The sequence below is a fragment of the Marmota monax genome, unplaced genomic scaffold (genome assembly GCF_021218885.2).
Source record: "Marmota monax isolate L192 unplaced genomic scaffold, Marmota_monax_Labrador192_F-V1.1 WCK01_AAM20220418_F8-fsc00107, whole genome shotgun sequence".
NCBI classification, from domain to species: Eukaryota; Metazoa; Chordata; class Mammalia; order Rodentia; family Sciuridae; genus Marmota; species Marmota monax.
Window position 1 is genome coordinate 3,792,550 of NW_026693761.1, and position 27,042 is coordinate 3,819,591.

Below are 27,042 nucleotides of genomic sequence, written 5' to 3' on the forward strand. Positions count from 1 at the left end.
CTGTTGAGTGAAAAAGTTGAGTAATAGTAGAAAAACACAAAATCAATAACATAAGCTTCCACCTCAGGAAAATAGAAAAATGAAGAATAAGTTAAATCCAAAGCAAGATGAATAAAGGAAGGAATAAAATCCAGAGTGCAAATCCATGAAATTCAAAACTGGAAAATCATAGAGAAATATCAATGAAATTGAAAGCTAATTCTTTGAAGAGATCAGTAAAAGGGATAAACCTCTAGTCAGACTAACAAAGACAGAGAGAGGGAGGGAGGGAGGGAGGGAGAGAGAAAGACAATAACTACCATCAAAAATTCAAGAGAAGCCAGTATTACAGACCCTATGGACATGATAAAGGAATCTTATGAACAATTCTGTGCTCACAAAGGTGATAACAGATTAAATGGACTAACTCCTCAGATGACACAATATACCAAAACTCAGACAAGAAGATATACTCTGAATAGGTCACATCTATTACAGGAACTAAATCAATAATTAATAACTACCCAAAACTGGAAGCTTTGAGCCCAGATGATTTCTCTGGTAAATTCTACCAACAATAAGGAATAAATGATACTGATTCTCTGCAATCTCTTCCAATGGATAGATTAACTTGTTCTAGAAGGCCAGCATTGCCTTAATACCAAAACCACAGATATTACAAGAAAGGAAAACTGCAGACTAACAGTTCTTTTGAATACAGATGTAAAAAATTCTCCACAAAATATTATCAAATATAATCCAACTATATATACAAGAATTGCATACCATGAAGAAATACAATTTATTCTAAATATGCAAGGCTCATTCAACATTTGAAACTTCAATTGATGTAATCCACTCTGTCAACAGGTTCATGATACCATATCAATAGATAAAGAAAAAGCATTTGAGAAAATCCAACACCCATCCACAATAAAAGTCTCTGAGAACTAAGAATTAAGAAGAGAACTTCCTTTGTAAAGCACGTCTACAAAATACTAACAAGATAGTTAAAGCTGAGAAACTTGACTCTTTGTCCCTAAAGAATGGGATCAAGGCTGGAATGTTCCCTCTCATCCTTCTTCATAATCTTACTGATCCTTTTAAATCTTACTGATCCTTTTTTTAGGGAGGGAAAATGAAAGGGGTACAACGTGGGAAGGAAACATAAACCTGTCTTTGTTCACACAGGACATGACTGTCCATGTTGAAAATTCCAAAGTGAATACAAAGAGTCCAGGAATTAATAAGCAATGATGGGAAGACTGTGGGCATGGGCTCCTCAGTGACAACAAAGGTGCTATATGAAGACAAGATGTCAATAACAGGGGACACTGGGTGGGAGAAGGGGAAGAAGGGATATAGGGGAACACTACACACATTTTGCTTAACTATGCCATAAACCTAAAATTGTTCTAAAATGTTCCAAAGGCCAGAAGGCCTATAATATCTTCTAACTCTCGACAGAGGAGAGAGGATTCCCAGAAACCTATTCCTTTCAAAGGAATGGGCAGAGGTGAACTGCTGCTGTGTGAACCCCTGTGCTGAGACACGGCACAGCGATCAGTACAGAGGAGGAGGAAGCCACAGCACACCTCCAGCGTGCAGCCTGGCGATCTGCACTGCTAAGGTAGAAGAAGCACATCGAGGTGAAAGTTCAATCAGTTTACAGCAGAAAGGAAGTGGTCTGGCCTCCACACAGGTACTCAAAACAGATCTATCTGGCTAACACTGCCCAACATAAAAATGGGCAATGTGAACTAAATTTGGAGAACCAGTTTGGAAAAACAAAGGGAAGGTTTTAACTAGGTCTAAGAACATGAAACCATAATAGTTACTGTTGGCAGAAGGCCTGGAGGGTATTTCAGTGAAGGGGTCATTCACACATGAGCCTTCTGAAGTTTTTAACCTGATAATTCACCTTAGACTATTTGCATCATCTGCATATAGTTCATTATATCACTGGATTTCAGGGTTTTTTTTTTTTTTTCTCAACCAGTCCAACATCGTTCAGAAGTCTGTAGTCTTGCTTGTTGGGTTTTGGTTTTTTGTTTTGTTTTGGTTACCCCCAGCCAATCCCACTGTATTTAAAGTATAAATAATACTAAGATTTCTTTCAGAAAAAACTAAATGAAAAATTCTAAACCTGATGCCCAGCTTGGGTCCGTACCAAGAAAAACTAAACAGGGAACTACCAGGTTCGAGACCTGCTTCAGATTGCAGGTACTGAATCAAGTTCCAAGAGAAGGCAGGTGAGGAGGGCAGGTGGTGGGATTGCAGCCTAGACCCTGCAACAACACCCAGCAGTCTGTTGATGTGTGCAGAGTCCACCCTCCCTCCCTAGGATATGATGAGTTTTCTGAAATAACACCAAGCCCGTGTCTAACAGTGATCTCATCCTGAGGCCTGAAGCATTCCATTCAAATCGTTGGCTTTGGAAGTCAGAATTTGTGCCTTCCAGCTCAATTAGTAAATCTAATCACATATATTCACACTCTCAAGGGGTCTCGATTGTTTGGCAGTAACAGCTTGGTTATTCACAATCAACCAAATTAATGCTGCTATTTTTAAAACATGGGGGTAAAAAAAAAAAACGTACATAAAAACAAGTCTCCAAGCTGTGGACCTTGGTCAAAGAAAGAATAAAAATAAAAGCCAAGAATAAACTATTTAAATAAATTATTAGACAAAGAGTCATTTTAAAAGTCTCAGCAAGGCTGTGTGGTAGGGTCCTTGTTATTCTAAACTGAATCTTTGCTCCACATCACCTAGAAGGAAAATGTCACTCAAATAAAAAAGGTTCCTTTACACCAAACTCTGTGTTTAACTGGCAACATATAATTTTATTAAAAAAAAAAAATAGGAGCAATTGCTGCCGAAGCTGTTTCAGGGACAAGGGGAGGGGAAGATCTGTCAGCACTATGGGAACAAAAAAAATGATGTGCCACCAAGCTTTATTCCCATCATTTGCTTCATAGTTAAGTTTAATTACACATTACACACTGTCCTGTAATTATGCCGCTTGGGAAACTGCCAATTTCCCCCTTGAAATGTTAAAAGTTCCTTAATTTACTTTGAAGACTCAGCATCGCCTCCACCAGCACCCTGTCTTGGTGCACACGGGCTCTTTGGTTCTGTTCTCTTGAGGCACCCTGGACAGTGAGGGACTCATAGGGTGGTCTGAAACCACAGGGCAGAGGGCTGATGGAGCTCAGAGCTCCCGGGACACTGGACCCCTGAATTTATAATAGGATCAGATGACTTTTTTCTTTCTTTGAAATTTACAACAAGAGAAATCAAGAAATATGCTTTTTCCTTTCCTTTTGTCTTGGGAGGTTGGAATTAAAGTCCTTTGTTCTCGGCAAGGGAATAAGCATCCAACACAAGATGAAGTATCCAGTCTCTGAGGTTTACAACCAGGATGGAAATACAACAAATCTACACATAAAACCCCCAACAGACGATACATCTATCCAGCTCCGCTTTATAGACTGGCAAAGGGAACTGTCTATCGAAACTGAGGACCTTCCATGAGCTGCCAGTGTACTCAGGACTTCTCAAATGACTGCAGACCATTGGTATCCATAGTCACTAACTCAAGGATTATATCAAGCATCAGGCAGACAACTAAAATTCAACAGTCACACAGTATAATAAGGAGTCTGGGGCTCCCAGCTAATTGCAAAGGGAATGTGTACCCTGCCCACAAGCAGTGAAAATTTCTTTTCCTTTTAAAAATATTGGTCAGTGAAGCAAAGTACATCTGTAGGATTTCTTTGAATTGTGGTTGCCACCTCCATATGCATCTATAAGCCCTTAAAAGGAACAGGACATGGACAAAGGAAGTAGACCACCTCGATATCCAATTCAGCTCTAGTTCATCCTTAGCTGTGTGACCTTGGGCAAACCACTTAACCTCTTTGTGCATCATTTTCCTCATCTGTAATATGGAAATACAGTGCCCATTACAGAGGGGTGCTGTGAGAAACTAACAAAAGTATTTAGGACAGCTGTTGTCTCGTAACAAGCTCCAAATCTGTTTTCTATTATAATTACACTTATGCTTTTTTATTTTTTTTTTAAATAGGAGGGAGAAAATCTTAAAAAGATATTTCCTCCAATGACTTTGAGCTTGAGGTGGACCTCAATAGGCAAGGCAGAGAGATCTACAGGCTGGAAGAAAGGGGCTCAGAGATTACCTTATCTTCCCATACCTGGGGGCACGGAAGGGAAGATCACTAATAATGTATGTTAATAATGTTTGTTAAGTACTCAACATAGAGCAAAAGCTCAAAAGTTCTCCTCATACTAGGATAACTCATAACATTTCTAGAAGTTTCTGCCTGAAGAATCAGACCTCCTTGGCCCAACCATGAGCAAAGATCCAACTAATATTTCTCCCAATGATTTGAAAAAATTTGTATACTATGTATGTATCATAAGAAGGAAAAACCCACCTAAGGTTTTTAAATAATTATAAACATGCTTTAAAGTTTTCATCTGTGGGGGGAAATGTCTTTAATGAAAGAACCTCGAGAAAGCCATTCTTAGGTAGAAATATCCATCTCCTTCCATAGTCTTATTTACTCGACATATTATAAATATTTCTGTCTTGATTTGGTATTCGCTTAGAAACATATATATGCCCTGGATCACAATTGCTTGAAACTATAGTAATTAATCTTATTTTTAAAGACATTTCTATGTTCCCCTTTCAGGAAATTCATTATCTTCTATTACAGTCACCCAGAATACACAGCTATCACAACTGGAATAAACGCTGGTGGTAAATTATGAGGGACGATGAAGCAAGAATTGCTAGAGTACATCACCAAATTGCATACATTGATTATGTGAATTGTTTTTGTATACCAATTATACCTCGATAAAGAAAGAATTGCAGGGTATGTAAAGAACATGCCGTTTCCAGGATTTACTTTTTCATTTTGTTCCTAGAAGCCTCCAGATTTTATAAATTCTGTTGGGTAACAGCTTGGTCGGGTAAGATTTTATAAATCAGCTGGATAGCTGCCTCATTAAGAAAACCTTTAGGCTGGGGCTGTAGCTCAGTGGTAGAGCACTTGCCCAACGTGCGGGAGGCCTTGGGTACTAAAGGACTGAGAAAAGAAAACAAAAGGGAGAGAGGAAAGAAAACCTTTATTTATGACATAGTACCATGAGAAATAAAACTGAGGAAAGAGTCATGTTTGTTCTGTTCCTTACCAAACAACCATCAGGATGTCTGCCTATGAAGTGAAGCCATTGTTCAAAATCAAGTTACTGGGAAAGGAAGCAAGTCCTGAGTGATTCCAATTAAACAATATAATAATGTATAAAATGACAAAATATTTACCAGATTGATATATTATGGAAAACTGAAAAAAAAAAAAAGCATCAAGCAAAGATTAGAGGATTTGCGGTGGCACACACCTGTAACCCCAGCAGCTCAGGAGGCTGAAGCAAGAGGACCCAGAGTTCAAAGCCAGCCTCAGTAAAAAGCAAGGAACTAAACAACTCAGTGAGACACTGTCTCTATATAAAATACAAAATAGGGCTGGGATATGGCTCAGTGGTCAAGTGCACCAGTTAAATCCCTGGTACCCACCCCCAAATTAAAAAGATTTGAGAACACATTAAAGGTTCTCAGTATAGATAGTTTCTAAAAATCCAAAAGGGAACAAGGAATCCTCATAAGCAAAAAACAAATTGCCACTCTCTTCCTTGCTTGCTTTTCAGACCCTAGCTTTCTTCTTCACCACATCTTCTATGCATGGCCCCAGTGCTTAGTAGTGTTTGATAATAGTTCCTGAATGAGTCAACAAATGAATGATTGTGAATGTTAAAGAGATTTTTTTTCTTCCTTTAGATGCTATTTTTAGCATCTAAGAAGCTGGACTATTTTTGTTTTCTGTATATTTTTTTTATCCTCTGAGAAAGATACAAGCAATAATAGAACCATCTCATTTGCATGCATTTGGCTTTTATTGCAGCACAATAAAAGTTTATCTGAATTTTTTAGGGTCTGAGATTAATGCACAGCATGCTTCTGTCTGGCTGGAATGCCAAGAGGGGGCTAGATGACTGGCAATAGTTTTTGAAGGTCTGGAATGTTTCTGTCACGCTCCTTCTCATGTCGCTAGTCTGAATTGAAAGACCACATCTGAAGTTCGGAAAGCTCTGCAATGATACCTTCCCTGGGCTCATTTATTCCTTTAAAGAAGATTGTTCAAGTGTCAATCAAATATTTGGTGATACAGTGATATATAGGAAAGAGATGACCTCGGTCTTCAAAGGATTTACAATAATAAAGACAATTTGATACTGTCTATAAGGTTTCTAACAAAAAGAGGGAAGGCACAGCCTTTCATTTTTAGAAACTGCTTCCTGACCAGGATGGATTTAGGGAGATCATAACTGAGGACAACCACTTGTCTGATGGTCCTGTGAATGTCCCATCTAATCGTCTCTGACTCTGTCCCCTTTCCATATCAAATGGGACAGCACTGCTATTTACATCACACTCAACATGGGACAGGAGGCTGCAGAACTGAACATAACCTGAGATTTACATCCAAAAATGTGAGTTTGAATTGCATTTGTCTACTGGCTCTTTGGCAGAGTGAATGAATCTCTGTACTTCTCTAAGTTTCAGCTTCTGAACCTATAAAATAGTGATAGCAATGCATATTTCCTAGGGCTTCTAGAAGACTGAGCTAACCTCTGCAGTCTGGCTTGCATGATCTAACCTGTACCATGCATTCATTTTCTCTAATCAAACAGGAAGTTGGGTATTAGCGTTAAGGATTACTTTTTCCTGAGCCAGGCATCATGACGTACGCCTGTATGCCAGGAGGATGAGACAGAAGGATCACATGAGTTCAATGCCAGTCTCAGCAACATAGCAAGACCCTAAGTAACTCAGTGTGACCCTGTCTCTAAATAAAATATAAAAAAGGGCTGGGGATGCGGCTCAGTGGTTAAGCATCCCTGGGTTCAATCTCTGGTATCAAAAAAAAAAAAAAAAAAAAAGAATTACTTTGTCCTGAAACCACCCTTTCTGTCAGTTGGAGCATCTCCCCTCAGCCCTGGCTATCCTGTGTTTGGGAGTCTTGGGTTTCCTAGCTGTTACTTCCTGTTTTATGGTTGAATCTTGGCTCCCACAGTGACCAGTATACTGAGGATTGTCATGGGTAGGAGGAGCACAGAATCAAAATAGACTACTCCCTCAGCTCCTTCCTGTTACCTTGTCTCTGAAACACTAACAGCAGGAACACATCCACCTGTCTCCTCATAGAGAGAGCCTAATACCTAATGCTCCCTTGGTGGGGAGACTTGGGGAGTGAAGCATCCCCAGAACAAGTTAAGAGCAATTATGCCCAGAGTAAATAAGACTCAGAAGTCTGAAATCATGCAATGCCTCCAGATTTTATCCACACACAGTGGGATGCTCAGATTTGCTATTCCTCCTCATGTTCTGTGCCCGTCCAAGTGTGGGGTAATTCAATTACATCCACCACTTTCATTAGTACATGGTTACAAAAGTTTATTCAAATATTACATAAGGAACTAATCCACCGTCAAGGAACGCATGTGGCAAAATATACCTTTATAATTGTTACGAGAAATAAAGGCCATGATTCTCAGATGATTAAAAAAAAAAAGAAAAAAAAATCATTGGCAAGAGACCACTTAGATAAAACTAAAGAAACTCTTCACTTGCTTAATTAAGAAGAAATTATTGAAAGTTGCTATGTGCTAGGTACTATGCCAGGGTCTAGCTATAGAGGTGACCTTGCATAATTATAAGCGCACAAGGAGTGACAGAAAGTAAATACATTTAAAGCTATAAGAGATTATAGGAATAATATTGTCATGTGTGCAGGGTGTAAAGAGAGTCGATAATGTCATTTGCATAGAAGGCCAGGAAGCTTTGTGCAGAGGGATGAGCTTTACTTGAGGGTTGTTCAACAGGCAGATGGTGTGGGAGGGGCATTTGGGCTCAAAGAAGAGTGACAGCCAAGATCCAGCACTGAGGATCTGCCTGGCTGGCTTGCAGCCTGCCCTCATTCTGTAGGGACAAAGAAGTCCATCACAGTGTGGAGGGTAGAGAACACAGAAAGCGGGGTAGGTAGGGAGCAAGAATGTCACAGAGATGAGTTGTGGCCTAGGAGTGGTCCCCGAAGCATTCTGAACTATGTTTAGAAAGATCATCCTAACAGTTGGCATGAAAGGTGGGTCTGAAAGTACCAGACTTTGGCAGGGAAGCCATTAAGATCAAATGCAATGCTACAGAGGAACAGATTGGAGGGAAGAAGAATGTTTAAGGAGGTGGACTATGATGACATCACCACTCATCTACTCCTCCAAGCCAGAAATCTCTCTGTTTGTTGGAGACGGTCCAGTTTAATTTAGCTCCAGCTAAACAGCTTCTCTCCATTGCTATGCCCACCACCCTGGTTCAGGTTACTTTCATTTCTCTACAATTTCCCCAATTTTATTTTTGCCACTACTCTGCACTTCTCATGTTGGTTTTCTAATAAGAGGGATTTTTTGAAAATTAATTATCACCTTTACTTAAAACACTTTAGAAATTCTTCACTGTGTGTAGGTCCAAACAGGCACATCGATATGGCTTCAAATGTTCATGATGAGCTCTTCCACCTGTGCTTCTGAAGCCCTGATCACCTGTCCACTCCCATCTTGGCCACCCTGTGCTAGCTGGCTCCCGGAGCACACACCCCTACACCTTCACTCAGAGGCTTCCCCCCCTCTGGGGTATTCTGCAGGCTCTTCCCTTCACCTAGTTAACTAGAGCTATCCAACAGCTCTCAGACTGGACACCATTTCCTTCAGGAAGCTCTCCTAATCTGATCCCCATATCTGTGTTGGTGACTTTCCTCTGTCCAGTTTCTCCTTCCCAATCAAGACATGCTGCAAGTGACTTGGAAACTGCCTGGTCTTTGGTGCTTCACCCACAGCCCACCTGTACCTGTCCTTTCCATCTCTAGGCAGTAGACTCTACCATGTTAGAACCATGAGCAAACTGCTCCCCAAGGAATCCCCACCACCCAGCTCACCGCTAGGGTGCAGTATAAAGAGCAAGGGGTGTGTGTGTGTGTGTGTTGTATGTGATACATTTTTTTTAAAAAAATCTCAACTATAAACCTGCCTGGCAAAGAGAGTGAATGGTGAGACTACTGTGATGCAGAGTAAATGTTTATCAAATGAAGACATAGATAACAAATGAATCCCTGCATTCATACAGGGGATGTACCTTGTCAAAAAAAAAAAAAAAAGTAAATTTTATCAAAATGCAAACTTAAAAAAAAATAAACCCCACTTTATGTTTCAGAAGAAACCAATCCACTCTTAGATCAAAATGTAATGCACTGTCAGGGATCACTACTTTCACTATTTATAGTACTAGTACTTTATCTTTGGGGTGTTTATCTTCATAGTCACAAGAAAACTCCCTTGCAGAAAGCCTCTGATTTTATACAATCTACTAATGACATCCATTCATGGAAACAGCTTTAGTTTTCTATCCAGTAGTTAATGCCTCAAAGTCAGATAAGACACAGAGAGCATCAGGAAAGAATCGCTTTTGAGAAAAAATAGACATCCTAGGTATAGGAATGTCTAACTAATAAAGCAAAGTGCATATGAATATGAACAAAAAGGGTCACACTTTTCCTTACCCATAGGTTTTTCTTTTAAGTGTGTACTGGGTACAAAGTTCCTTTCTGGTTGCTATGGTATTAATTTAACTTATAACAGAAAATTCATTAAACTACTTTTCATGAGACATATGCTTCTTATGCAATTAACAATACATTCAGCATCAATAAACTCTAATTTTAGAGACATTCATTTGCAAACATTAATCAGTTGATGGTAAATTCAATTTCTACTTGACTTCTGTTTTTCACGTTCAATTCTCCAAGGATATATACCATGTAGTACTCAAAAATATTAATTTACTTACTATGAAAGCAGATTGAATTCCTAGAAAATCTTTGTGCAATAAATATATACGCATATAAGTCAAATCAAAGTTGTATGAGAAAACAAATTTCTTAGGGAGGACTTTGTTATTGACCAAACACTTTCAAAGAACCAAACCTTTCAGAGAAATGACCATAATATCCTCTATATCATCAAATTAAAAACAATATTTCTGAATAGGTCAAAGCTTCCCAAATTACATACATAGAAAAATCACACAAATTTAAAATATATTACCTACAAAGAATATGGAGACTTGGCATGACTTTATTCAAGGGGGTCACTACGAGGGGGCATAATTTTTCTCTATTCAGATTGCCCAACATAGTACAGATCTGACCAGTAGCTCCCTACCAGGAATGGTGACAATGAAAGAAATATGCCCCCATATTTCCAAATATCCAGTTGAGAGCTGGGAAGTCTTCCTTGTTTGCAGAAGAAACTTTAGCTAGACAAAAGGAACTTCCTGAATTGAAATCACTAGAAAAAGACAGTGCCATCTCTTGAGCCCAAGTCTCTGGGAAGTCAGTGTCCTGAGACCAGCAGAGAATGTCAAAGTAAGGGGCAAGCTCTGATCTGACTTTCAGTTCAGGCTTTGGCTTCCTGCCTTAGGTAACTTGTTCATCACATATTTTCTAAGTTAATATCTACTCATTATACTGATTACTTGCCAACTCCCTTGTCCTTTTTGTTCATGTCTCTCCCTGATCTCAATCTTGGATCTATCCCATCCCAACTGCACCTGGGCTCTTCTCTCTGTAGACAAGAAAGGGTGGGGGGGCATCATGAATCCAGAGCTTCCATTGTGCAACCCTGAGGGACAAGCTTTCTATGTCACTGTCACCAAACACTCCTATTCACTCCACAGGGCATTGTCCAATCAGCAGGTAATATCTTCCATATCACAGAGAAAACAGAGGCCTCCACTTCCTTCTGTTTGTCCACCAATTATTCTAACTTAGTAGCTGGAATTTGACTAGTCAACTATGAAATGTGAGAGAGGCATTTCTCTTACTTCCCTATCTCTCCCATTTTTCTCTTTTGCTTGGTTTATTTTATTGCATCTCCAGCATTAGAGTGAACAGAAGCCACGTGCCAGAGACAATTCTGTGTTTTTGCCAACTTTAAGAGTAAGTCTAAAGGAGTCTCACTAAATTAGAGGTCGGTTGTGTACGTTTTGGGTAAATAGTTCATTTCTGTACCTTGTTATTTAAGAGTTTTGTCATAATCTTGTATCAGAGTATATAAAATGTTTCCCAGTACCTATAGTCTTTTTTTAAACATTACCATGTGGAAAATTTTAAAGTCAAAAATTCCTATTTCAATCCCCCTGATCCATTTCATCAAGTTTTAATTTTGTAGTTTACCAATAGAAGAAAAACAAAACTCTAGGGCCACTCTTCTAAAGGTAACCCCCTCTATACTTGTAGGTTTGAAATTAAAATTCAGTAGTAAACTTACAGTAACTAAAAGGGTCTTGCATGCTTACCCGGATGTATGCATCCTGATGGTGCTTAGCAAAGTAGAGCATATTGTCCAAAGCCAACATTCCAGGAGGAGTCTGAGTAAAGTCCATGGCAGGGTTGACATGGTTCTGTGATGAAAATAAAATGTTACATGAGATTTTATTATTATCATTATTGTTATTATTATTATTATTATTATTATTATTTGCTTTCCATGAATTTATTTTTTAAATTTTTTATTACTACATTACTATTTTAACATTATTTTTAATTCTAAAGTTTTATAGAAGTTAATACTTATAATTTAAATACAAATGCTTTCATAGGCTAAGAGCATGATATACATGTAAATGTTATTATGTTTTATTAGTGCATTAAAATTATACATAATAGTGGGATTCATTGTGACACATTCATATATAACATAATTTACTCCAATTCATTTCCCAGTGTTTCCCCTTTCCTGCTCTGCATTCCCCCCACCTTGTCTCCCTTCTTGTACTCTCTGTATTTCTTTTATTTGTTTACATGTACATTTTTTCATCATTGCATTATAATTAAATATAAAAGTGGGCTTCCTTGTGCATATCTATAATGCATGTTAGCAGACTTCACTGACCACCAGTGAACTGGTTTCCCTCCTACGACGGAAGTGCCAGAAGACAAGCTCTAAATAATCAAATATGATGGTGTTTTCTATCTCCCTGTAAGCCTTCTAGGACTGGAGAAGGTACTTCTTCCAGCTCTACAGGTTCAGCAAAACCAGCTTTTATACCCAGAGTTAGGAGACCTCGCTGCAGCTCAAAATGTAAGCTTATTCATAGACATATAACATTGTGAGAAAAAGAAAAATAACACAAAAATTACATTTCTGGTAGCTTCACTGAAGTGGAGAAAGATCTGGATAAAGCCATGTGTCTGCCACTTATCTCAGAAGCTGACTTCAGGAAGCATTACCTATGAGCACCTTAACTTCCTCACCCTCATGTGTGAGATTAAGTATGGCCACACGTGGCCACAGGCTTTGGGAGGCCTCCAGGGTTACAAAGTCCTCAGGCCTCTAAATTGTATAGATACTGAATACAATTCAGATGTCCACAAGGTCCCGACATCCACCTGCTCCCAGAGAGCATGTCTGGTATTATGGTCACCACAGATGGCACGATGACATAACAGTTACAAATATTTTAGTTGTAGATAGGACACAATATCTTTATTTATTTATTTTTATGTGGTGCTGAGGATTGAACCCAGTACCTCACGCATGCGAGGCAAGTGCTCCACCACTGAACTACAACCCCAGCCCATTGACCCTGATGATTTGTGTGTGTTTATTTTGTACCCTTCAACTTCACTGAATTCATTTAGTAATGTGAAGAATTTTGTTTGTTTGTTTGTTTGTTTGTTTGTGGGGTCCTCAGGATTTCCTACAAAAGATCATGTCATCTGCAATCAGGGAAAATTTGGTTTCCATTTTCCAATTTGTCTAACAGTCCTTCCTTCTCTTGCCTGATTGCTCACACACTGAATAGAAATTGTGAAAATGGGCATCTTATTCTACCTCAAAAATGATGACTGTGTGAGATAAAACATTTGTTACTTAGCTACATTTAACCATTCCACAATGTATATGTATATTTCAAAGCATCATGTTTTACATGATAAAATCATACCTTAACTGTTGATATAAAAAATTGAAACAATTTAAGTGCCTAAAGATTATTAAAAAAAAAAAAACTACTTTCATCTCATGACTCAAATAACTTGCATGAAATGGCATATTTACATTTGGCCCTGAAAACTTTTTAATAAACAGTTTGAATCTCTGTTTTGCTAGGGCAATTTGTGTTAAGGGTAATTTTTTCTAATTCTGGTACAGGAAGGCCTTTTCATTCCCTTGTTCAAGGTTCAATCCACCTACACTTTTCTACATTATTCAAGAGTACATCAGTTTAGTCTTTGCCGAGCTGCTTTGAAATTTTGTTTATGAGCTAATGAACGACATCTAAAATCATGAAAGAGTGGGGCTGCCTACTGGCCAGAGTTCCAGTTTCAAAACATCCCTATTCATCATGTCTATTTAAGTAGGTTATGTCACTGCATTGATTTGAATATTTTATTTTAACATTTTATCCTGATTCATTTGTTAAAATGTTGGTAAGTTTTTAAAATACCAAAGTACTACTGCCAATAAGAAAGATAGAGCTCACAAAATACATATAACTGTAACAAAAATGAAAATCATTTTTTATGTCAAATGCAGTGCAGTTCAGCCTCAATTTGACATTCATTGAAGAGGGTCTAACTTATATTCAAGAGTAGAAAAAAAATTCAAAGTACTAGAAATAAATGACCAGAGATTTAGTCAAAAGAATAACTTATATTTAAAGATGTTATATTTTTAGCTATTTAGCAAAGCATGGTGGAACCTTCCCCATTACACACAAATTTGTAAATTGATTACTTTGCTACATTAGATTTTCATGAACATAAGTAATAACATAAAAAAGGTTGCTATTTGTTGAATATTATCTGGGAATGAGCAATATCATGTACTTACATATATTAAGTCTCAAAACACCCTTATTTAGTAGGTACTATTGTTATTCCCGTTGTGCTGATCAGGAAACTGTGGCTCAGATAACTCAGAAGCCTGCCAAGAACCTCAAAACGTGGCTTTGGCTGAGCAGGCAATGTCCCTCTTTGGACAGTGCATCTCAGCAATCTTTTGTTCCCAACCTTTTCCTTCCTGCCAGTTTAGAAGCTGGATGCCTTTGTTTTGGTATGCTTAGCATTTAGATTTAACATGGATGGAGAAAATTTTATTTCACAAAAATGTAGACGAAGCAATGTTAGTTTCCATACAGCATGAGCCAACAAAGACAAGTGAGCCAGATAGAAAAAGAAAAAAAAAATAACATTTATTTCAGACCTATTTCTATTATTGGTCTATGAGTCTATTTCAAAACTAACCCCGAAGAATAAATCAAGTCAAATAATTAATTTCCCTTAATCTGACTTCAACAAGCCTCTAAAACTGTATGTTAGTGAAGATGACCAGAGAGATTGGTGCCCACAGCTCCACAATCGTCCATCACTCTTGCTTGAATTCTGCACCCAGGACCCCCTGGAAGCCTCCTTCTATCTATCCAACCCTTCCTGAGGCATACACTGTGGGTATAAAATAGGAAACTGTTGTTTTCAAAAGATCCTTAGAGTTAAAAAATTATATACACTTGATTATTTATATACATGGAGAAATGTTCTAGGATCCTCTATGGGTACCAACATCTTGAGAGTCCCTATATAAAATGACATAGTATTTTCATATAATCTATATACATCCTCAGTGTACTTTAAATCACCTCTAATGTTATTTATAGTACCTAATATGATGTAAATGCTATGTAGCTATTTGTTAATCTATACTGTTTGAGGAATCCTTAATAAGCAAAAAGTCTGCACATGTTCAGTACAGTTACAATTTTTAAAAACATTATCTATCCACAATTGGTTCAATCTGTGGATGAGGAATTCACAGATATGGAGGGTGAACTGTAACTGATTTTTGGAGTTGTTTTAAAGAACCATACAGTAGTTGGCAAATCACCCTAGTAAAGTAATACCTATTATGTGCAGCTATTGTGCAAGGCATCTAGCATGTGCTAGCCCTTTATCCTCACAAAACCCTCACTGGGTCAATGCTATCATGATCTTCTTTGACAAGAAAGAACCCAAGGGCCTGAGAGTTTGAGTAACTAGTCCAAAGTTTCAGAACCAGTATGCATCCAACCCAGAAGGTGAACTCAGAGCACAGGTATTGGAGAAGAACTGTACAGTATCAGGTTGTTGACCAATCTGACCTTGCTTCAGATTTCACAAAGATGTCCAGTGCAGGTCCCCAGTTGTTGGGGTCCTCCTCAATCAACATCATTCCCTCAGACAGAAAGGGACTGCAATTCATCCCACTTAATAAAAGCTATAATTTCTTCACCCTTTCCAGACATTATAACAGACCTAACTCTCTTGTGTTCATTGGACCATGTCCTAATTGTCCCCAACAAATAGGCTCTTACTAAACAAAAGTCAATTAGAAAAAAATTGCTTTTGATTTACAATGATTCATTCTAAATTATGAAGCATCACTATATTTTAGGTGAAATGAACATTTTGTAGTTGGAGAAGAACTATGTCTATCCACCCCCCCTCTCCAGGTATCATTTTATCATTTTCCCAGCATCTCTCTCCTTGAAATGATTGTTTTGTTTTCTTGGTTTTAATAGCTAGTGAAATAATTTTATAACCACGGATGTTTGATAATGGAAAAAGGAAAAGAATTACAGGCCCAAATATTTGAAAGCTTTCTGTACTGTGACAAAAATACTCTGAGAACCGGCAAGGCCAGAGCTCCCCCACTCCTTTCTTATTTATGAGATGCTCTGGGTACAGATTTATTTTCTTTTCTTGTTCCATGTTATTTTTTTCCACCTGTCTTGAAATGGAAGCTGCAAGAGCTTTGATAAATGGCTTGAAATTTCCCCTTGTTTTACTGCAAAGCCTGTGTACCTCTGTACATCCTTCTGAAATGTCATTTGTTAACTCCTGTAGAAGCACTGCTCTGTGAATCACAGAGGACAGCTCTAAACCCCTAGAGAGAAGGGAAATGGCTGCTTTCCTTTCCAGAGCACCAGAGTTTGTCACTTTGGGAACGTGGTATCAACCAGCTGAAGACACCTTGAGCTATTTTATAGGAAGCACCCTATGTGCAATTTGCTAGCTAATTCTTGGAGATCAGTTTCTCTCCTGTTACTCACAAACCAGTTTTTCAACTAAATTATTTCAACTATACATTCAAGGGAAAGTTATAAGCTCTAAAACATAAAATCTCTAAATCTCCTCTGGGCCCATACACCACAGCCATTGGAGACGATGGTGCACCATAAATACAACCAAGGCCAGCCCCTTACTATATAGACAGAACACCAAACCTGTGATGGAGAACAGCAGTGTTAAACCATGAGCGGTTCCCTGAATCTCAAGAGCAACACTTGCTGGCCCCTGATTTCTGGAATCTCTGATTTCTTAGGTCTGGGGTGGGTTCCAAGAATTTGCATCTCTAATAAATTCCTAGGCAATGCAGATGCTGCTGGTTTGGGGAACACATTTTGAGACCCAGTGAAGGATAGAATGGTCTCCGGTAACACAATTAATACCAGAAGATCTAGAAACCTGGATCTACCAACTTCCTGAGTCTCATGCAACATTCATTTCATCACACTTTAATTTACTGGTTAAATATTAAATACATGTGCTGTTCATCTGCTTTGTGTTTAGGCCTCTCATTGATGAAACAAACTTCTTTATTCTGAAAAGGGAATCATAACGTAGAAGCCTCTTGCTTATTCTATTGCTCAAAATTTTAACTAAAATAATATGTATTAGCACCTCCACAGGAAGCTGTAATCAGTCAATATTTTCTACTCTTGAGTGATTCCTGGTTGGGGAAGCAAAGCTGGCACTAGTCTGAATGATTTTTAAATGATCTGTGTTTTTCAATTATCAATGCCATGCTAGTCCTTCATTAGTGTGGATAATAAAGAGATGATTACAATAATGCCTGCCAGATGGCATATCGTGGGGAAAGCCTTTGAGGATTTAGGAGTTAATATTTGTGCAATATGAGTGCCTACATTTGCTGAACAAATATAGCATTAAAAGGAACCTTTAAAACAAATCACATTGAGTGAATATTCATTTCGTCTATGAAAAACCCCATTCAAGGATATTCCAGGAGGCTGGCAGTTTAAGACCACATTCTCCCAGGGGAAGAAGAGTCAGCGATCAAGGTGCTCTCTTACCCATACACAGGATGCACTCCCTCTCACCTCCCCAGCCAGGCGAAATGAGTGTGATGGTGCTTCAACAAGTTCCTTGGAGGCAATGAAAATTTCTCTGGGGAGCTCTTAAAAAAAATCTAAATGTCCAGCCTGTATCTCAAACCAGTTAAATGAGAAACTGCAGTTGGGAGCCAAGGAACTGGATATTCTCTCTCACTCTCTCTCTCTCTCTCTCTCTCTCTCTCTCTCTCTCTCTCTCTCTCTCTCTCTCTCTCGGTACTGAGAATTGAACCCAGGGGTGCTTAACCACTAAGCCACATCCCCAGCCCTTTTTTATATTTTGTTTAGCAACAGGGTCTCACTGAGTTGCTTAGGGCTTTGCTATGTTGCTGAGGCTGGCTTTGAACTCTCCATCCACTTGCTTCAGCCTCCTGAGTTGCTGGAATTATAGGGAGTGTGTCACTGCGCCCAGCAGCAACTGGATTCTTAAAGCTCTCCAGGTGATTGTGATGCCCAGTTAAGGCAGAAAAACCAAACCAGTGTTTTTCAAACTGTAGCACCTCCTGGTCCCTCTTAGAGAGTGGGTTAAAGCCAGGTTACTGCACTCTACCCCAGCGTTTCTGGTTTAGTAGATTACTGCCATTCGTACAAGTTCCCACAAGCTGCTTAGTCTCCGGACCACACAAGAACCACTGCTCTAAAACCAGTCACCAAATGCATGAGGGGTTAGGGATCTCTGTCCTCCAGCTGACGAAGCTGGAACCCCCAAACTATTGTTGGGTTAGGCACATGCTGTTATTGGAACAGGTGCTTTAGGTAAGACACACATTCTCTGGGTTGATACAAGCTCACCACTCTCTTTGTGTGGTGGCCTCACAGATTTCTCTAATGAGGCTCTTGAAAGCATCTGACTTCAAAGACCCCAACAACCATCAGTGTCCCAAAGATCCCTACAAATAACACGTAAGAATCTTTGGATTCCAGCCTTGGTCTCTCTCCATTAAATTTAATACAAATCAATAGTTTGATTGAAAACACAGAAGACAGCCTATAAAATGTGAGTTAAGATTGGGAGAGATGGCAAAATGCTAAAGATCAGGAAAACAACTGTGATCAGGTATTGGCATGAGTACCGGTGGGCACTGAGCCAGGCATTCTAAATGTTGGATTTCAGTTGGTTTTCCCAGCTCCCCAGTGAGGCAAGTGTTAGTAAAGAGGCAAAGCTTATTCTTATCCTCCTGATGAGGGTCAGAGTTCCACAAGCTCACAGCTAGCAGAGTTACTACTACAATTCCACAGCTTTTTGTCTTACTTAGGTTCAAAGATCTTTGGAGACTAGAAACAGGGACCCCATTAGCAAGAAGGAATTTAATCAGAGAAATGTTAGAAAAATCAAAGTCCTGTTAGAAAGATTTTTAGAAATTTAAGTACATATCCACAGAATAGGGGAAATTGGCCTTACAAATAATTCATGAAAGCCCAGTTCCTCCTCATTAAAATTTGATTCTGTGAGGTAACGCACAAAAGATCTTCATGAAAGAAGCACCCAAGAAGATGCTGAAGATTCAGGCAATAGATTCCAAGCTGCCTCAATGGCCTACTGTACCTTCCTCTAAAGGGCACATTCTCTTCTCTTTGCCTGGCCTCCCGAACACCTCTGCTAGTCTGATTCTCTTCACCCACTTTTACCTCCTGGCGTTCAACCTGGGCTTTGTGTCTCCTGTGTCACAACTAAGCTGTCAGGTAATATGACATGGCTCCATCAAGCTCTGGAACCACCACAAATCACCCACTGTCACTAAGGGAACCTCCTCCCTGGAAATATTCTGCAGTCTAGAACAGCTCATAACCATTCATATGACTAAAAACTAAAAGTTAGAGTAGGCAATAAGTCCAGGAGGAGTCAACCTCATGTGGCAAGCAGAGGCTTTGACATCCTGGGTTGCACAAACAGGAGCACAAGCACCCTTCTTAGATCACATGAGGACAGAGTATACACTTAGGAAGACCACACTGCAGCAACTCCAGACACATGTAAAAGTGTGCCCCTTAAATATCACGATCAGGAAGCCTGTCAGAAATGTTGGAAAACAACTTTAGAAATTTAGTCCAGTGTAAAAAGAAAGGTGTGTGCAGTATGGTGGTGGGGGTGGGACGGGATGGGATAGACTATCTCCTGCCTTCCAACATCTGATATAAGTCCATGCTGCTATAGAAAATGGGCTTAGCAGACAAGTTTGTCCTTTGAAATACAGATGCAGGGCCTGGAGCCCAGCAGGAGCACTGGTGAGAATGGAAGGGCATTCTCCCTCAGGATCTCCTGCCCATTCTTTCTCTCATGGCGTAACTTTAGATGCCTACCTCTGTGCAAGGTCCTGAGCCAGACAGAAATGATACATTTCATCTAAAGATGAATTTTTAAAAAAATATTTTTATTAGTTATTGATGGACCTTTATTTATGTATTTGTTTATATGTGGTGCTGAGAATTGAACCCAGTGCCTCACACATGCTAGGCAAGTGCTCTACCACTAAGCCACAATCCCAGCCCTAAAGATGAAAATTTTTTTAAACAAAAATAGTGTCTGATTTCAAGGGACTTCCATTTCAAAGGTGAGTTATTAAAAGTGTTAACAATTCAACTTTGAAATATGCTGGTGTGTGCATACACACGTGCTTATACATACACACACACACACACACACATGCACAAACACACTTCATAAATAATTTCACATGTGCACACAATGAAATATTCCACCCCAAAACTCTGGGGTTTAAAGTAAACTTCTTTAGGTAACTTTTTGTTTTTTAGAAAAATCGCTCTTAAAAATTCAGAAAAGGTTGTGCCTCACCATGCAAAGAATTCATGAAATTCTGGTTTGATTCTCACTTCATTATCTTGAAGAAGCAGAGTTGAGACCCACTGAATAAAAGGATAAACTGGAGTACAGTTTATCTGGTATGTTGACTCAATAGTCAATACACAGAATTACCATAAAAAACTCAATTAAAAAATGCCTTGGGAATAAATTTCCTTAAAAATGAAGCTGGTTATGGTTACACAAAAAAGTCTTCATGAATAATGAAACAGTGTTGTCAAAGTTTATAAAGATATCTGCGATTTTTCTACTCAGCTGAGTATATGCGGGATTATGATGTGCTCTGACAACTGTATTCTTTTCTCTCTTCCCTTACTTCCTAGTTTCTTTTGATACCACTCATTTTAGAACCCCCTTTTCTCCCACCTCTTATCACTTTAAAACAGGGTGAAGTAACAGCAGTCAAGTACAGACATTGCTCCATCTCCCGGTTTTTACCCATCTTCAGGAGAGCACAGGCCAAAAGTCCAGTGAAGGACACTGCTCACATGTAACCACCACTCAGTCATCCCTTGCAAACCCCTTACATTGGACCCCAACCTACTCTCTGGTAAGGGGCCACCACTTGCATGGGAGATAAAACCTCCTTGCTATGATAGAGCTAGGAGTCTACTAAGCTGCAGTTGCTACAGTCAGACTCCCAGGAGGTCAATAGATGCAGAAAATTGGGCGCTACAGCCTGGCTTCTTCCAGAACCCGGCAATGTCTGACCCTGGCATCGGACTGCAGTATAATTGCAAAAGTAGAAGAGAAAACCTTTCTACGTGAAGATGTTCTTCATGGATTTATTTATAAAAGCAGGAAGGCTTAGAGGGTGATGACAGTGATAAAGCCCAGACATGGAAATAGAAGCTAACACATTCATAGCACTTTAATGGATGCCAAACACTGTTCCAAGTCTTGGCTTGGCAAACCATAGCCCAGGAGCCAAGGTCCACCATTGATTTTTGCCCAGTTGTAAATTTAAGATTTTTTTTCCTCTTTACATTTTTTTAAATAGTTGTTTTGAATCAAACAAAAAAAATAATCTGCAGCATACAAATTATGTGAAATTCAAATTTCAATTTCATAAGCACAGTTTCGTGGGAATTCAGTCATGTTCATTTATTTACATAATTGTCTGTGGTTGCTTTCACACTAGGAAGCAGAATCAAGAAGTTGTGACAGAGATCCAAGGATGGCTCTCAATGCATAAAATATTGATTATGCCAACCTTTGTACTAAGCATTTGGTCCTCACAGTGACCCTTTGAGTTGGTAAGAAAATCAGTCCTTGCTGGGCATGGTAGTGCATGCCTGTATTCCCAAGCAGCTTGGGAGGCTGAGGCAGGAGGATCATGAGTTCAAAGCCAGCCTCAGCAACAGCAAGGCCCTAAGCAACTCAGTGAGACCCTGTCACTAAATAAAATACAAAACAGAGGACTGGGGATGTGGCTCAATGGTGGAGTGCCCTGAGTTCAATTCCCAGTACTCCTCCCACTCCCCACCCCGACTACAAAGAGAGAAAGATAGAAAGAAATAAAAATAGAAAGAAAAGAAAAGAAGTTCTCTTTAAACAAAAGTTAAAAATCTCAACTAGCAAGGAAATTCTAATGTTCTGCTGCCTGGATAACACTGTGACCCCTTTGAAATGTTTCATGTTTTACTCTATTCAAAAAACACTGTAATGATAGTCAAGATTTAAAATGTCTAACTAAACAAATTCTGTGTTCTGTAAATGTTATCTTGAAAGGAAAGCTTTCAGTAACTTCCATTCACCAACAGAAGTTCCCCTTCCCCTGCCAGCCACCATCACAATGACTCAATGTCCAACTTTAGAGTTTGGGGTCCCTTTTCCCCTATTGTCTGACAACAAACTTTGGATGGGTCTTCGATATATTTAGACATAGAAGACTCCTGTTTTTTGATGTATTGGGGATCTGGGTGGTATCTGGTAAGCATTCTCTTCCTTCTTCCCTTCAATGCACCTGTTAAAAACGGCAAAGTCTGGCTTTTAAATTTGGAGACTTGTCTCTTTTCCATAACAAGTTAAGTACAATTCTTACATGCATTTAAATATGAACAACTGAGGCACAGAGAGGTTAAGTATCTTGACCACATTCACACAACTAGTGTGCTTGGACTGGAACCCAATAGTCCAGAATTTATGTTGTAAACTAGTGCCCTAAAAGGTTAGTTGCATGACAGAAAATCTGCGCAGTGGAATACTTGGCAACCTTTTAAAATTGTGGTTATTGAATAGTTATCACAACTGAAGAGGATAGAAATATAAATATATAAAATGTATGTTACCTGTATTTTTTGTACAATTTCTATAGTAGTAGATATTCTTCATCAATGTCTATTTTATATGGAATACTCTCCATATTCTTATTACATAAACCAAGACATAGACCTATCATTTATATATTTTTAAAAATACATTAAAAACTGGAAGGAAATTAACCAAAGTATTAATGATTTATAGTGGTGGGAAGATGGGTAATTCTTTTTCTATCTGTCCATATTTTCCTCATGAAGATGCATTGATTTTTACTTATATTTGATTAGGGGTGTGCCACTGCTCTCTAACAAAGAAGCAAATTCATTTTGTAGAACATGAGAAACACTTTGGATTCTCATCCTAGATCCTGCTCGAGTCTTTTCCAAAGCTCTCCCTATAGGTCAGTATCCCACTGTGCCAAAGGGATACACCCTGGTTGGAAAGGCTCAGAGCCATCTGCAAGATTAGGGTCTATGCAGGCAGGATGAATGGCCTGGATCCTGGGAGCAGCATTTTGGACAGTGTGGCTGGGAAGAGTAGCATTACAATAAAAGAATGCAGGAAGAGGACCTGTCTGATCCAAATCCTCAGAATCAGGGGCAATTTCAGGTCCTGAGGCCCCTTGAGTTTGTTCCACATCAGGGTGTTTGCTCAATTTGCTGGCCCTGCCTTAGAGGCCTTTCAGGACCTACCTCCTTTATCCTGACCCTTTAAGACAGCATTTCTGAAGCCTGACAGTTCATACCACAGTTCCTGGTCTGTGAGGAGAATGCATGATCAGGGCTTGAGCCTGGGTATAGCACTTCATCATGAAATGGGCAATCTGCAGGCAAATGGCCAGCTGCAGGTGATCATCTATAAATGCTGAGAATCAGATGATATGATTGTGATAGAACTTTCCGGCTCCAAAGCTTCTGACTTGTAAATATTCAGAGTCCCACAGACATATTGGGTCGACCCATTGAACTGCCAAAATCCAGCCATTTTTGACCTGCAAAAATTGAATTTCACATAGCTCAATCTAATAATGCCAAAATACATGCAATCAACCCATGTGGTCTTGAAAGTTGAAAGGCAACGGCTTTTTGGAGAAATGGAAGCCATTATAGAGGGAATCAGTCAGAGCTAGAGATAGATAGATCAGACAGTGTGATACTTTTGCTTTGAAAATTAATCATGAAATTAATTTTTAGATCAACATTTGCATCTTTTGACACCCCTCTATTAAACTAGAAAACATGGAGGAGGAATTAGACACTCTCCTTTATATCACTGCTCAAGGCCAGCAGTTTTGTTTTAGCTCATAAGAATCTACCCGTCTATAGACAGTGATGTGCCTTTCTCAGCCCTGAGAATAAGAATTTGAGACAACTACCAACAAGAGAAGTAATAACCTTGAAAGAGGATGAGGAATACTGGAAATGTTAGGTAAATAGCATGGGAATGCCAAGTTGCCCCTAACCTTAGCAAACAGATTAAATGGAATTAAGAACTAATATATTTAAAAGGAAAAGAAAAGTTTGGTTGTCCTTGTGAGCCTCATGTGATCATAATCCCATGCAGAATCTAGCATGATCTCAGGCATTAAAAGGAGCTGTCCCTGAAATCTGGGCAGTGTAAGGTGGCCAACCTCTTCAAACCAGAGGTATGGTCAGGTAAGGTTCACAAGATCCACAAAAGCTCACCCTGTGCTATCAGGGACCCTAGCTCAGAGTTTGTGACTGTACAGAAGCCTCTTCATTTGCAACTCAGGTGCAGGGGAAAGGGACCTTGTCTGAGGACACAGGGAGAACTTTTTGCCACTGCCAGGTTTATTATCACACCTCGACTTTCTCTTTGTACAGCATTTTCTTAAATGTTTTTCAAATCTTAATAATAACAGCCTATTAATATGTAGAAAATAGCAAGTGACACAATATACTGGATCCCATTTTTGTACAGAAATGACCAAATGCATCTATGTATGTGTGTGTGTGGAGGCGTGTGTGTGTTCATGTGTTCACATGTATACACAATCATGTGGCACTTAGAAACAGCAGGAAAAGAAGACCCAGATGGTTAACACATGTTACTGGGAGGGAGTGAAGGAGGGTATAAAGAAAATAAGTTTAATCAAATGGCATGAAAGAGAAGAGGCTGTGTTTAAAAAACGAAAATGAAAGAACAGAATTTGCGATATGAACTTAAATATAAATACATTAAAAAGTGGCCAGATTTTTTTTATCCACTTGTGTGTGAACATGTCCATGATAGTAGAAAAGCAAGTATTCGTGTAAAGTGTATAAATTGGCTATACTAGGAACAATAGCTCTCTTTGTGTGTGGGCAAGTTATATTTCCAGAGGAAGATGGGACACATATGGAGTAAAATCTACTGGGCTTCTCAGAGGGCAGGGCAGGGCAGTGAGGGGCCGAAGCAATCAAAACTAACTTCTTAAGCTCCAACTTAGTGTTTGGTAGTCATTTTATTAAAAAATCAAACTCCACTCAGAAGTACATATTATAGCACTAATCTCTAGGATATATAAAGCACTCAAAAACCTTAACACCAAAAACCAAACAACCCAATCAATAAATGGGCCAAGGATCTACACAGACACTTCTCAAAAGAGGATACACAATCAATCAACAAACATGTGAAAAAATGTTCAACATCTCTCGCAATTACAGAAATGTAAATCAAAACTACTCTAGGATTTCATCTCACTCCAGTCAGAATGGCAGCTATTAAGAATACAAACAACAATAAGTGTTGGAGAGGATGTGGGGAAAAAGGCACACTCATACATTGCTGGTGGGACTGCAAATTGGTGCAGATAATATGGAAAGCAGGATGGAGATTCCTTTAGAAAACTGGGAATGGAACCACCATTTGACCCAGCTATCCCACTCTTCGGTTTATATACAAAGGACTTAAAAACAGCATACAACAGGGACACAGCCATATCGATGTTTATGGCACCACAATTCACAATAGCTAAATTATGGAACTAACCTAGATGTCCTTCTGTAGATGAATGGATAGGGAAACTTTGGTATATATACACAATGGAACATTACTCAGCATTAAAAAAAAAATAAAATAATGGTATTTTCAGGTAAATGGATGGAGTTGGAGAATATAATTCTAAGTGAAGCAAGCCAATCCCAAAAAACCAAAGGCCGAATGTTTTCTTTGATATGAGGATGCTGACTCATAATGATGACAAGGGGGAGTGGGGGATGAAGGAACTTCTTTAGTTAGGGCAAAGGGGAGGGAGGGGAAATGAGGGGGCAAAGGGGTAGTGATGATGGTGGAATGAGTTAGACATCATTACCCTAAGAACATGTATGAAGGCATGAATGGCATGAAAATACTTTGTGTACAATCAGTTACTTGAAAAACTGTGCTCTATTATATGTAATATGAAATACATTGCATTTTGCCATCATGTATAACAAGTTAGAATAAATAAATAACTTAATGAAAAAAGAAGTACATATTCCTCATAAAAAATAATTTTTAAATATACATATGGCTTATGATTATAGTAAATGATAATGTTACTATAAAATATATCTGGGACAAAACTCAGTTACTAACTCCATGATCATTTTTCAAAGTATAAAAGCATGCAGGAGAATAACAGACTTCAGCACCAAGACAGGAGGGAGGGAACAAGAGCAAGGAGGGGCTGGACAATATTCATATCTGTCATGTCCTATTCTCTTAATCATCATGAAATAGTCACATTTGAAGAGAATATAGCAAAATGTTAGACTCTGTTAAATTTGAGTGTCAGGTACATATATGAATACAATTTACATTCTGGTTTTCCTCCCATGGTCAAAATATTTAATAATGATCTGGGCATGGTGGTGCATGCCTATAATCCCAGTGGCTTGGGAGGTTGAATCAGGAGGATCTCAAGTTCAAAGCCAGCCTCAGCCAAAGCAAGATGCTAAGCAACTCAGTGAGACCCTGTTTCTAAATAAAATATAAAATAGGGCTGGGCATGTGGCTCAGTGGTTGAGTGCCGCTGAGCTCAATCCCCAGTACCACCCCCAAAAAATTAATAATGAAAATATTAATTGAAAAAATCCAAATTTTATAACTAAACTAGTATCAGACTATAGTAAACTCAAGTCGGTTTGATTACTTCAGGAAATTGCACTTTAAATATTATTGAATAATATGATGTAAGATCAAAAGTGGTTGTTGCCACAAATGGGGTGCACATTTGATAATACTTTCATTCTGAATAGCCCATCCTCTCCTTCTACTATACACCGGCAGGTAAAGAACAGCTGAAATATATTTATAACAATGAAGAAGGAAGCAAAATATTAAAGACGACCTTTGGATATCAGTTTTCATATTACATTTCATGACATCCAGTAGATGCCTCTGTTTCTCTTAGATAAGGAATATTAATAGGAATATTTCAATCCTCTACAAATGAACTTTCTTGAGCAGACTTGGTACAGAGATGCACAGTCTTTTAAAAACCATTCTGAACATATGTATATAAAATCCTCCTTTGTCTACAAAAGAACATGCTTTCCTTTCCTATTCCCCATTTGTTAGTCGAGGACTTCCCGACCCCTGACTTCCACCTTTGGGCACCCTCATG

At 38.8% G+C, this 27,042-nt stretch overlaps 1 protein-coding gene across 3 annotated transcripts in view; it reads right to left on the reverse strand.

Moving 5' to 3' along the window:
* Positions 1–27,042, reverse strand: part of Elmo1 (engulfment and cell motility 1) — a 553,589-nt gene that overhangs the window by 266,445 nt on the left and 260,102 nt on the right. For all 3 annotated transcript variants that reach the window (XM_046460598.2, XM_046460597.2, XM_046460599.2), the window contains exon 14: positions 11,474–11,578. In XM_046460598.2, coding sequence (XP_046316554.1) covers positions 11,474–11,578 — 105 coding nt within the window. The remainder of the gene's footprint in view (positions 1–11,473; positions 11,579–27,042) is intronic.